The 12747-nt window shown below is 52.6% G+C and overlaps 4 protein-coding genes across 4 annotated transcripts; 3 read left to right on the top strand and 1 right to left on the bottom strand.

The window, feature by feature from the left end:
* Positions 1–234: 234 nt before the first annotated feature.
* HER10_EVM0006188 (uncharacterized protein) lies at positions 235–894 on the bottom strand (the record flags this gene model as incomplete). The annotated part of the gene is made up of 1 exon (XM_035475780.1): positions 235–894. One exon carries the CDS (start codon positions 892–894, stop codon positions 235–237), a length of 660 nt encoding a protein of 219 aa, XP_035338422.1.
* A 2348-nt stretch (positions 895–3242) lies between these two features.
* HER10_EVM0004222 (uncharacterized protein) lies at positions 3243–3733 on the top strand (the record flags this gene model as incomplete). Its single annotated transcript, XM_035473874.1, has 2 exons — positions 3243–3669; positions 3690–3733. 2 exons carry the CDS (start codon positions 3243–3245, stop codon positions 3731–3733), a joined length of 471 nt encoding a protein of 156 aa, XP_035338246.1.
* A 1863-nt stretch (positions 3734–5596) lies between these two features.
* On the top strand, positions 5597–7210 carry HER10_EVM0007657 (uncharacterized protein; the record flags this gene model as incomplete). Its single annotated transcript, XM_035477207.1, has 2 exons — positions 5597–6469; positions 6524–7210. The coding sequence occupies 2 exons, from the start codon at positions 5597–5599 to the stop codon at positions 7208–7210; spliced, it is 1560 nt and encodes a 519-aa protein (XP_035338578.1).
* Positions 7211–7728: 518 nt separating this feature from the next.
* Positions 7729–12696, top strand: HER10_EVM0009660 (x-pro dipeptidyl-peptidase; the record flags this gene model as incomplete). The annotated part of the gene is made up of 11 exons (XM_035479140.1): positions 7729–8648; positions 8707–8888; positions 8931–9099; positions 9156–9686; positions 9872–10004; positions 10086–10236; positions 10301–10381; positions 10440–11062; positions 11116–11649; positions 11695–11835; positions 11947–12696. 11 exons carry the CDS (start codon positions 7729–7731, stop codon positions 12694–12696), a joined length of 4215 nt encoding a protein of 1404 aa, XP_035338763.1.
* Between the last annotated feature and the right edge of the window lie 51 nt (positions 12697–12747).

The raw sequence follows: 12747 nt of genomic DNA, 5'->3' as shown, positions 1-12747 counted from the left end.
TGAGCCGACTTCCGCTTCCTTGCGACGAACAATTAGGATATACTTATATTCAAATTCGGACTCAAGTTCCAGATACTGAAGGATAGAACACAAGTAATCATGAGAAAGTTATCCATTGTCTATTACAGCATTATGATATTGAGTCCTAAAAGTCCAAGTCATGACGATATTCACAGCATCAACTGCGGAGGTCTATTCGTGCCACGTCCATATATACATGTATCTTCATACGCTTCACAACAAGGCGGCGCCGATAGCAACGCCGGCCACGAGACCGAAAAGCTCGCGGGACGCGCCGGTAGGAACGGCAGCGTTGGGGCTGTTGGTAGTAGCAGCGGTAGTCGCAGCAGAACCGACAGCCCGCGTGCTACGGGCAGACTGGCTGCCGGATACAGACCCAGCACTGGTTGTCAGGGTAGTCATGGTAGCATTGCTGAAGCCGCTCGAAGTAACAACAACATCCGTCGCAGAGGCAGCCGTCTCGCTCTCAACGGCGGCAGAGTCCGTCGACGTGGTCACGGTGGCGACGGAGGCGCTGTCAGAGGCACTGGCGGTAGTCTCCGGGGCGGCAGTGGTGGTGACGGGTGCCACAGTCGTCGAGACTACGGGCGCGGCGCTGGTCTGCAGGGGTAGGAAGGAGGGCGAGTAGGTCTCGGTGCCCTCGTAGGAAGGGCACCCGGGGACGGTGGTCTTGGGAGGGGCGCGGCCGCCGCCGCAGTCGAGGGCGGCGCAGATCTCGCCGGTGCCGGGGACGTACCAGACGCGGGTTGCGTAGGGTGTGCCGCCCTGGGTGGGTGTGACGACGGAGTCTGAGGAGACGCAGCCGGCGAGGTCGGTCTTTGCCAGGACGGCGGTGGCCATGATGGCGAGGGAGGTGATGTATCTGAGAGACATTTCTGCTGTAAGTTTTGATTTGGTGTTAATTGGTTTGATGTTGTTGGGTATTAAGATGGTGTAATAGCTCTGGTACTGATGTCAGAGCAGTTTAAACGATTGTGTTGATTATGAACGAATGTAATGACCCGAGAGCGAGTGAAGGCTTCGAAGTCGATGACCGTTATTAAGGATGAAGAGAGAGAGAATAAAACCAGAACACGCCTCGTCGTCAAAAGATCTTTTCCTCGCAGACTTTTGTATGTCCAGACAATTCCAAGTTCCCAACAACGGCTGCCTTAACCCCGGGTCTAAACAACGCCCCTGGACGGAGCTAAGCGGGGTCTGAGACGGGAATCTTGCGCCACCTCATCTCGGAAGCCGCCCTAGCGGTCATTAAGGCCATCCTACAAACGCCCGATCCCAACGGCTCCGCGATCCTGTGGCTGTTTGGTATGTCTCATTGATGGCCTACATCGAGATGCCGTTGCAGCCGTTCCGGTCAGATTTCTTTTTCGTGTCGCAGATCCATCCATCGTTCCACGAGGGAAAAGCTTTTTTCTTTTCTGTTCCGTGGACGAAAACGTACCTTAACACACTAAGACGCGCCAAAAATAATCCTCAAGTTCGTAAAAATTGCACCGCCCCTTTGACGGTAGTCCGCCGGTCTCGAACGGGCGAATACGGCGCGGACCACCGCGCCGGGATCTCGATCCTTGCATTGCTCATGTTTTTCCCCCCCTCCAATGGGACTTTGGGTCTCCTCAATCCTATTTGCTGGGGCTTCGTATGCTAATTCCTTGCTGCAGGTACCGGTAATACGAAAAGCAAGCGTAGTGGCGTGAGTGGCCCAAAGTCCCAACAGCTGTTTATTTTGCGAATTAACTTCATTATGCGTAAATCGCTGAGTGAGAATCCCTGCCATACCTACCTAGCCTTTCAAAAGTCTAGACACCAGAACAGCCGTTCACCAGGGACGTTCTTGACAGCCGGCCAAGGGAATGACGACATGACACCTCAGGCCCCTTGCAAGTACATGTTAGTATGTTATGGCTCGGGTCCTCCTCAGAACAATGGAACTTGATTGTGGGCTCGACATCGAGGCGCCACAAGACTGGTCGCGCAAGTTACTAGCTATCGATGAAGTCTCCAAATATGAATTCGCTGCACGCATGTTTGTCTGATCAACAAGGGAGAGGTCGATGCTCAGCCGCTACAGCCCCTAAGAAGCGCGTTACCCAGAGTGCTTACGAAAACAGCAAAGTCGGAATACATGGCTTTGAGACTTTACCCTGTCGAGTCTGTATGGGCCCGCTTTCGTTTGTCGGGATTTTGACATATTCTTCTTGGTACCTTATTTCGAGTCTTGAGTTGCTTTGTGATTACACCGTTTTTTTTTTTTTTTACATGTCTCAAGGAGTATTGCATCAACTGCATGAGGTTACATGAATAAATGAACGAATTATACGCAGATCCAAAGAAGCACTAGAACTATCCAGGAACGGAACGTAGGATATCTGTAGGCGAACCTCTTCAAGTTGTGGTGGAGCTTTCATTAAAGGGTACACCAATATCATGGATGAAAGAAATATTGGAGCATGTTAGCAGGAGAAAAAGTTCAAGAAGATGGAAGCATTCTGTTCAGAACTTTAGACAAGTCATTAAAGCATACGCTCAGGTAAACAACATTTAAGATTGTAAGAGCAGGTACAGTGGTGTTGAGCTAGGAAATGCCAAACGGCATAGAGGTACCTACCTCACCCGAAACTCTTTGTCTACCCAATCATGATCATCAATGGCACTACGTTACGGTAGACACAGATGAAACATAAAGCCTTTGATGATTCTAGCTTAGAAGTTTTCGAGTCTCATTATCTAACTCTTCGGTTCTGATATTCAAATTCCTGGACGTCGATGATTCGTATGAGAGCCAAGTTTTCATACACATCCCGGATTGGAAAGTTGAACCGGATTGTTGTTCCAACAAAGGATTTGTCCGATATCGACCCGATACTCGATTGTTCTCGTAAAGTCCGAAGCCAGTGTGGTTGTTTTCTTTAGAAATATTCTTGTTCTAGGCGACTCGACCAAGTACTCTTTGAACGCAAGCGGTTACGCTGCCTCGCGAGTTCTTTCATATGAGCACCTCAATAGGCAACACCAGCTATTGAGCTACTTGCCTATATATCTGACTGGTTCTCGTTATAACCACGCCTTCAATTACCAACCTCCAACGGTACTCGATAGGTCATAGTCCGAGTTTGGTCATCTCGCGAAAATTGACAGCGTCCCGATCGTCAAATCTATCAAGACAACTACTCATCAACGTCGAGTTATCTCAAGCACCCGGATTTCACTAAGCAGCCAAAATGTGTCAAAAAGTCGAGATCCTGATCGTCTGTTGCGAGCAGAACTGCTCAAACGTCTACAATAACGGCCTCCGAAAGCCTCAGATGCGTCTCATCCCCCACCCCGAAACAGCCTTCGTCCTCTGCGGCCAGGCCATTGACCTCGGCTACGTCAGCGACCGCTTTTTCATGGACCTCCCCGTCATGTCCTCAGTTCCCAGAAACTGCACCGACCTGCTCGAGAACTACAAGTTCCAGCTCGTCCTCTCGCAGGTCGCTTCGAAGCACATCATGGAGCTGGAGACCAACTCGCGCATCCAGTGCAAGACCTGCTCCGGCACGGGGAAGCCCGCGATAGTTTCAAAGTCGGGCAAGAATTCGTCTATTCAGTCGACGGCACCGTCTGGCAACGCCCATGTTGAGGCTAAGTGGACGTGTTGTGCCGAGGGTAAGTGTGATCCTCGACAGGAGTGCGAGAGTCATGCTTCTGCCCTGCTGTGTCGGGACTCTGATTGGGCCAAGGAAGGTGAAAGTTGCATCATGAGAGGCGATGGTGATTTTGATCTCGACGTGGAGAAAATTGCTTAGAAGGTGGTCGGTATCGAACAAAGGTAGCCTAAGAAAGCGAGGCGTTTCTTGACTCGTGATAAGTTGGCTTGGCATAAAATAGTTGTTAGTGGGCAGGTTTTACAGATTGAAATACTTTTTTCTATGCGCCTGAATCGACTCATCATCAAAACTTGGCCGTATTTTAGAATGGGCAGTGAAAGGCGACGAGCAGAAGTTGAATGGTGGGATGATATTTTATGTATTGATATGAAGACCTCGCTTGAGCATCCACAAAGTGTTCTGGTCTTTGCTCGAGCAACGAAAGTTATTCGCTTCAACATATCGTCTCTACAACATAGGTACAGCGGTTCAGGCATGACTCAAGTTGCTAACCATCTCGAAAGCTCATGGACATATACCGTTGCCCAGAATGCATCGAGCCTACATTGCGCCATACAGTGGACCAAGCACGCCATGCGGTGTCCCAACACAAAGGATAAGCTTATTTTTGACCTTGCATGGCTTGTTCTGGAACACCTATATGCAGATGCCGTTCTGGCTCACATTGCTATCAGAGTGTTGGGACTTGACGCGCGCATGATAGGCTTGCCAATTCCCCCATTTTGTTCCCAAGCGTTGGAGACACTCCGAACTGATCCACCATGAAGACCTGAAGATTGTCTCGCTCGTTTAACACGAATTGCCAAATTGATGCGATACTTTCGACCACTTTTGGCCGCGGAATCTGCTTGAAGTTATTCTGGCTTCTTAGGCATGCTTGAGTTGCGATTCTCGTCTGCACCGGACGTCATAGATAGCATAGATAGCTCGACACCATCGAAAAAGAGGATCTGGTAGTCGGCTAGTCTGTGAACGAGCGAAATCGAAGACCGTTGGTCCACCACCTCGATCCCCGAGAATTGACTGCCCAAGAACGAGCTTGGTCCCGGGACTAGTAAGGTAGTAACTTGATCTAGTATCCACTACTATCCATGCTTAACTACTTTCCGTCCCGCCCGTCGGGAAAAGTCCGACTCAACTTGGCACTCACTTGGCAGCGGCATTTGTTGCCCACTCTCTCGCAGAATCCTGGGGTACCTATTCAACCACAGTTTATTAAACGTTCTTTGTTCTCGAACTTTATAGATTCATGTCAAGCATTCGAAAAATATGAAGTTGAGCGAACTAAAGCATACTCACAGATGCCCTTAGTCAGGTCGTTACAGCCTGCTAGCCATTCTTAGGCGTACATTTGGCTTTAGCGGAAGTCGGATCTCACTTTCTGCAAACGGCACCGACCACTGAATTCCGTTGCGGGTTGACTCCTCCAGATTGTGGAAATTTTAGCAAATAAGCCTCCACGGTGGATTCGTTGATATATAGACTGGGACCCGATGTAACCAAAAACATACGAAGATCCCCCACAAGCCGGCACTTTGAGCGAATTTGGTGGTGATGAATTTTATCAATCTCATCTTATCAGATCCTTGATGGCCGTTGGATGGAGACGAATGACGATGATCTCTCAGGCACAGCCGGCGTACTTCTCGGAACAGACCCACACACCGTGCAAGATCGCGAGAAAAACGGTCGAAAACCTTGGTGTTATGACAGGGGCGATGGCAGTCCGTAGTGTTTGTTGAAGAAAAAATCGGATGTGAAGCTAGAGTCAATCGACCGATGTCGGGAAACACAGGAATGCCGTTGAAGATATGTGAACTGCAGAGTACAAAAGCCTCGATGGCACTCCTCCCTTTGAGTCTTCATTGTTCTGTTTCTCAAGGCCTCGCTTCCTGTCAATCATACCCACTCAGCCTACCGTCACCATGGTCCGCTCTACCTCCCTTCTCAAGGCCACCGCCTTGCTCGGCCTGAGCCAGGCCGCCGCGGCCCAGAACAGCACCACCAACCCCTGGCCGTGGCAGACCTACCGTTCCGAGCCTGCTCTGCAGCCCCCTTCTCTGAAGATCACCCAGACCGGCGATATTGCCGAGGGTCACCTCTTCTTTGACCAGTCCGGCTCCGGCGGTCACAACTACTCCGTCTTCATCATGAGCAATGAGAACGAGCTGATCTGGGAGGGTCCTTACGGCGATATCTCCGCCTGGCGCGCCCAAACCCTCTTCGGGGAGCCTGTTCTCACGTTCTACACCGGAATCACCATGCCGGAACCCTACGGTTTCGGATACGGAGCTGTCTTCATCTACGACCAGACTTACAAGAACATTTACAATGTTACTCTGGATCAGTACGCCAACGGCCTGAACCTCCAGACATTCACCGGCTGGGACTCGTCCGGTCTCACCGGCGGCAGCTGGCTGGACATGCACGAGGACTACATCACCCCCGAGGGCACCATGTTCGCTCCTGCTGTGAATGTTACCCAGACGGACCTCACCTCCGTCGGCGGCCCTGTCGATGGCTGGATCGTGGACTCGCTCTTCTTCGAGATCGACATTAAGACGAACGAGATCCTCTTCCAGTGGAGCCACCTGGACCACTTGGACGAGATCTCTCTGGCTTCTGCTGCCCCTACCTACCCCTTGGAGGACCTTGGCCTCAACCAGACCTACCCCTGGGGACCTTTCCACATCAACTCGATCGAGAGATTCGCTGATGGTGGTTTCCTCATCTCCTCCCGCCACTACTGCTCCATCTTCAAGATCGCCAAGGATGGATCTGTTGAATGGACCCTGAACGTAAGTACCTGCTCAAGCTTTGCCTGAAACGAACTTAAGCTGACAATGCCAAAGGGCCAAACCGGTGGTTCCTTCACCCTCAAGAACGGCCTGTCCTTCTGCTACCAGCACGACGCCCGCATCCACGCCGAGGGCAACGGCACTGCCCTCATCTCCCTCTTCAACAACGACAACAGCGGCATCCGCAGCGGCGTCAACGAGACCTCGGGCATCTTCCTCACCGTCAACACCGCCACCTGGGAGGCCACCCTCAAGCAGGAGCTCATCGACCCCAACGACACAATCTTTGCCGTCTCCCAGGGCAACGTCCAGGTCCTCAACGACGGCAGCGGCCACACCGTCATCGGCTACGGCAGCACGCCCAAGATCAAGGAGTTCAACGCCGAGGGCGAGTGCGTCTTCACCGCGCAGTTTGGCGAGGACAAGATCGTACAGAGCTACCGCAACCACCGCTACCCCTGGGTCGGCAAGCCCTACTACGCGCCCAAGGCTTTCGCCTGCGACGCTGGCAACCAGACCGAGGTGTACATGAGTTGGAACGGCGCGACGGAGAACAACAAGTGGACCGTCTTCGCCGGCGCTTCGGAGGATGCGCTGACTGAGAAGACTTCTGTTGAGAAGACTGGCTTCGAGACCAAGGCTACCTTCTCCGGCTCGGCTCAGTTTGTGCGCGTTGAGAGCGCCGGTGAGGGCATTGAGACTGGCGTCAGTGAGGTTGTCGCTGTCGAGAGCCAGTGCTAGAGTAGTGTGGTCTTCATATTTACGCACTCGCTTGGGATTGACAACAAAGTCACTTACACCAAGTAAGATCAATTGCTTAGCTCAATAATGTAATCTTCAAATGATCTCTCATGACCAAGTCTGGTGCAAATGTAAATGAATCGTGCATGAATCGCGAATGAGTTTGGCGTGATGGTTCGTAAAGGGAAACAAGATGCAAGGAACCCGCTGCCACCGAAAAGCTTCTCTTCAGCGCACCTTCCCACTAGGGATGTTATCGGCTCCACTGAAGGAATGCCGCTGCAACGTTCCCTCCCAGGACTCGGCAACTGGGGCCGAGATAAGACCCCCGCGGCCTCCCGTCCGGAGTTCACGCCTCTGCGCCTCGTGTCTCGGCTGCTGCTTCAAGAACGAAGCTTTCCCCGCATTCTTTCAATCTAATCATCACTGCCGGATGCTACAACTTGGTATCCAATCTTACCGCATCAAATCGGAACTTCACTCAATCACAGAATCACGAGCTTTACGTCATCATCACCATGGCCACACATCGTCTCGCTACCCGGTCTCATCAAGGCGGCGTCTCTGACGGCGATTGGGTTGATGTGAGCGATGGCCACGGACAACACACAGCTACAACCATCTCGGAGTCTATGCTGGAGCGTATTATACGTGTTACCGCGGATGAAAAGAATCTCAACAAGTTCTACAATATCAAGTTCTCAGCCACGAGATCTCATCGGTTGGAACGATACTACAATGAAGAGCTCGACAGTCTGTTTAAAGCTCCGTTCGATAGGTACAGCCAAGAGGATAAGGTAGACTTCTTACTCCTGCGTAACTATTTGAGGCGCAATCTCCGCGTCCTACTACTGGATCGTGAGCGAGACGAACTGGTGAAGCCGGTTCTTCCATTTATCCAGCCGCTCATCGAGATATGTGAAGCTCGGCAGAGCATGATTCCCGTCGACAGCAAAAAGACGGCCATGATATTGAACGAGACAGCAAAGAAAATAATTGCAACAACAAAGGCCATCAAAACGAATGGTATCAAGGCTAATGACTCGACCTTCTCACGTGCTATGAACACCATTGACCAAATCAGAGGCCATGTGGATGAGACCTACAGCTTCTACGCCCCCTACGACCCCCTATTCCCCTTCTGGTGCGACGCGCCCAAAAGGGAACTGGACGAGGCCCTCACCGGTATCAAGACGGCGATAGACACCAAACTTACTGAGAAAAACGGGTCCGGGTCTATCCGTGCTGCAGTAGAGCCCATCGGGCGCTCCGGGCTGATCACTGAGCTCGAAGCGGAAATGATACCCTACACGCCCGAGGAGCTTCTCAAGCTGGCGCAGGAACAGTACGATTGGTGCGAAAAGGAGATGAAGAAGGCTTCACGTAGTATCAAGGTGGGCTCCATTCGACCGGGAGGGAGTCATGGAAGCGTATCGGGGTATGTAAAGCCGACTGGCCCTTTGCTCCGGTCCAGAAACTGACGCTCACGGCTCTAGTCTCGAGGTTCCTGGTACTGGCTTTGGCGACGACTGGAAGGCCGCGCAGGAATATGTCAAGAATTCATATGTTGAGCCCGGTCAACAGCCTGAGATGGTGCGGCAGTTGGCCTATGAGGGCATGGCTTTTGTGAAGAAGCATGACCTAGTCACGGTCCCAGAAATTGCGGGCAAGTCTCTCTGTGTACGCCTCTCGGCGAGGATAACAAGCTGACTTCCTCAAGGCGAAACGTGGCGTATGTTTATGATTGACGCAGAACGTCAAAAGGAATCCCCATTCTTCCTTGGAGGCTCCTCATTCTGGGTCTCGTATCCCACCGCCGCCATGGATCACGACCTCAAGATGATGGTGATGCGCGGAAACAACCCTCACTTCTCACGGGCGACGGCATTGTAAGTCTCTTCTCTTGGATTCCGTCCAGAAAAGTTCATTGCTAACGTGGCTGCAGCCACGAGTTAATACCCGGCCATCGTTTGCAGCTGTTCATGGGCAAGCGCCACCATCCGTACCGCGAGCTCTTTTCGACGCCCTTCTTCGTCGAGGGTTGGGCCATGTATTGGGAGTTCGTCTTCTGGAACAGGGGCGACTTCTTCGTGAGCCCCGAAGACAAGATTGGAACCCTCTTCTGGAGGATGCACCGATGCGCGAGAATCATCTTCTCCCTCAAGTATCACCTCGGCGAGATGACGCCCCAAGAGTGCGTCGACTTGCTGGTTGACTGGGTCGGTCACGAACGTTCCAACGCAGAGGGAGAAGTCACGAGATCGTTCGGCGGCGACTACTCCCCGTTGTACCAGGCCGGATATATGCTAGGGGCGTTGCAAATGCACGGATTGCGGGAGGAGGTGCTGACGAAGGGGTTGATGGGCGAGAAGGAACTCCACGATAAGATCCTGAGGGCGAACACGATGCCAATCGAGTTGCTTCGAGCGCTTCTCCTGAACCAGCCCCTGAGTCCGGATACGGAAGCTCAGTGGAGGTTCTACGACTGAGCGGGAATCTCGCAGATGTCATCGCCCACATGGGAAGAAGTGACGCGTGTCACTCATTCCTGTACGTTACATTGCGCTCGGCCGAAAAAATGCTAGCATTATTCAGGGAGAAAAATTCCCCTTTTTGATCGTTCTCCTACATCCTTCTCCCCGCAACCCCGGACGGCTCCAGCTCATGCAGCCGCCGATGTGCAATGCGGGCGAAGACGGTGCGGGGCCGCCTCGGTCTTCGGGTTATATCGAGCGGCAACGCGGGCTATTGGCCGTGGAACCATAACTATGCCAGCCTCCGCTCTACTTCACGCGTAAGTCGCAGAAACTAAAGCCTACACTTGGCGCCATGATCTGCACCCCACCAATGCCTGATCATGGATAATGGTACTGAGCCGAGCCACCAGGGCGAAGCCGGCGATGCGGGCCACGATGACTCGGGGGGCGCCTCGGAAGCTGCGGCGGCTCTCGCTTGCAACTGTTGCCGGCGCCGGAAGCTGCGATGTTCCCGAGAGGTGCCAACATGTCAGCAGTGCCGCAAGACAGGTGGGCCCCTTGCTTTAGTCCACGGATGATGCACGTTCCTTTCGCAGGAGTTGACTCGTGGTAGGAAGCGATTGTATTTATCAGTCGAAACGGTCTAAGCCGGGGATGAAGGCTGGGGCCATTGAGAACCTACACCGGAGACTGGGTATGTCTCGATATGCCGAGTTGCCCTTGTTTTCTTCTTACTGATTACAAGGTCTCAGATGCGTTAGAAAGAACTGTTCACCAACAAAGGACCAAGAATACATCAAGCGATCACAGACCATCCGAGTCAAATCACTCGCCCAGTCAAGACGATGCCAACGGCATCAATAGCAGTCTTGAGAATAATGCATACAGCATCATGGCATTCTTTGCCAAAGAGCTACATAAGTTCAACTCTAAAAGCGGAGGCTTACTTGCTGAGGAGCGTACGGAGGCCGAGTCGCAAGTACGAGCCAAGCGGCGTCGACTTGATGATCACGAACCTACTAACAGTACTTCCACGGGCGATTCCAGCCCTACTTCGCCTGTCTTGCCAGATAAAGAGGACCTTGAGATCGTACTCAACGCTTATTTCGCACACATTCATCCATGGATTCCGATTATACATGAGGCGAGATTCCGCCGTCGACTTCGCGAGCCAGGAGAAGCCAAACTTTTGCTCGCAGTATTACATGCCATGGTCCTTTCTGCGTCAAGATACATATCTGACGAAGATGTTGCGACCAGCTTGTTTGGAGCGCACCAGCAAAGAAGAATCGCCCGTGATTGGGTCGTGTCAACATCGATGAAAACGTTCAGCGTGGAGAGCCAACAAGCTCTCATCATTGTCGCATTCAATGATGTAGGTGTTTCAATATCCGAATCTTCTCACATGGCACGCGCTAACATAGCTAGATTGGAAGTGGTGAGGCTGCCAAAGCCTGGTCTCTGGTTGGTTCACTGACCCGGACCGTCGAGTATCTTCAACTCACCGTTGAACACGACGACGTCGACCGGCCATCATTATCTCAACCTTTCGTCTCACTCGCTCCGCCAGAAAGCTGGACCGAAGCCGAAGAGAGGCGCCGGGTCTTCTGGAACGTCTTCAAGCTCGATAGACTCATCTCAGTCACCATGGGCTGGAACACGAGTCTCACCTCAGACGATGTACACTGTCGCCTCCCCTGCGACGGCGTCCTCTGGCGCAAAGAAGACGAAGTCGTGACACCCTATTTCGGGATATGGGACAAAGCCGCCGGCAGAATCGGAAACCCCATCGCCTTCATCCCGTCTCACTACGCGCCGACATTGCAAGCAGGTGCCTCAGAGGAAGAAACCAACACGCCCTCCGACGCCGGCACGTCACCGGGGGCACCGGCCGCCAACGTCGACATGTCCACCGTCGGCGCCTTCGCCTACTGCATCGAGGCGACCGAGTCCCTCAGCAGGGTCACGAGCTACTTCCTGCAGCAAAAGATCAACATGAGGGACTAGCGCGACATCAGCAGCTGGCTTACCCGCTTCAAGGAGCTCGACCTGCGTCTGGTCCACTGGAAGATGCTCCTGCCCCAGAAATGGAAGGCCAATATGGCGCGGCAGTCGACGCGGATGGATCCCAACCTCACGCTGGCGCACGTCACGCACAATACGTCCATGATTCTGCTCCATCAGCTGATTGCCTTCCCTCCGAGGGAGTGGCCTTTCAGGGCCCGGCTGCCGAGTATCCTGAGCGCGGACACGTGTCAGGCTGCGGCCGTAGAGATTGCTATTATTGCGGAGAATTACCTGAAGCACGCGCCTGCTGCGATGCCTGTCTCAAGCCAGTTCGTGTTTTGTATCTACGTGGCCGCCAGAGTGCTACTCCTTCGATGGCGTTATGATCCTGGGACTGAATTGGCTTCCGAGTTCTGGTCGCTAGTACAGATTATGAACGATATGGCTACCCGGTGGGCTGGCCCGCACAGCTTGGAGCCTGCGAGAGACAATTTGCCTGGGAAGTATTCGAGGAAGCTCACAGAGATGCATATACGTTGCCGCGATGATGCATCTTTCAACATCAACGTCCTAGGCTACACCACAGAGATCGATCACACAGCTTCTCAAGAGCCTCCGTTATCTTCTCACATTAGACAGAATGGGACTGGGGGACATGAAGGAACCACTACCAATGGAAGAAACAGGCGGCTCGCAGATACACAGGTCGAGCCCGCTGCAAGTAGCCTCGACACCATCGTTGTGGCACAACCACTCCCATCCAACAATCCGGCATCATTAACCAATCCAACGCAGAACGCGATTCTCGTAACCCCAGGGTTAGGCATCAATGGCGCTGAGCCAATGGTGCATTCCTCCATGTACCACAGAAGCAGCGTCGGTGGTGGCGATTTGAGCAACATTTCCCAGATGCTCCTCGACCAACAGTTCATGGACATGGATAGAATAATCAGCTATGATGACGGCATTTTCGAAACTGAATACGATGGTGGAGGATGGTAAAAAGCAAGAGTCTCTATTGATTTAAAGTAAGCCAGGTCTATAATCGGGAAA

Source organism: Colletotrichum scovillei, assembly GCF_011075155.1.
Source record: "Colletotrichum scovillei strain TJNH1 chromosome Unknown Contig00001, whole genome shotgun sequence".
Taxonomy (NCBI): domain Eukaryota; kingdom Fungi; phylum Ascomycota; class Sordariomycetes; order Glomerellales; family Glomerellaceae; genus Colletotrichum; species Colletotrichum scovillei.
The sequence above is the reverse complement of the archived record's forward strand: the minus strand, read 5'-3'. Positions and strand labels throughout refer to the sequence as shown.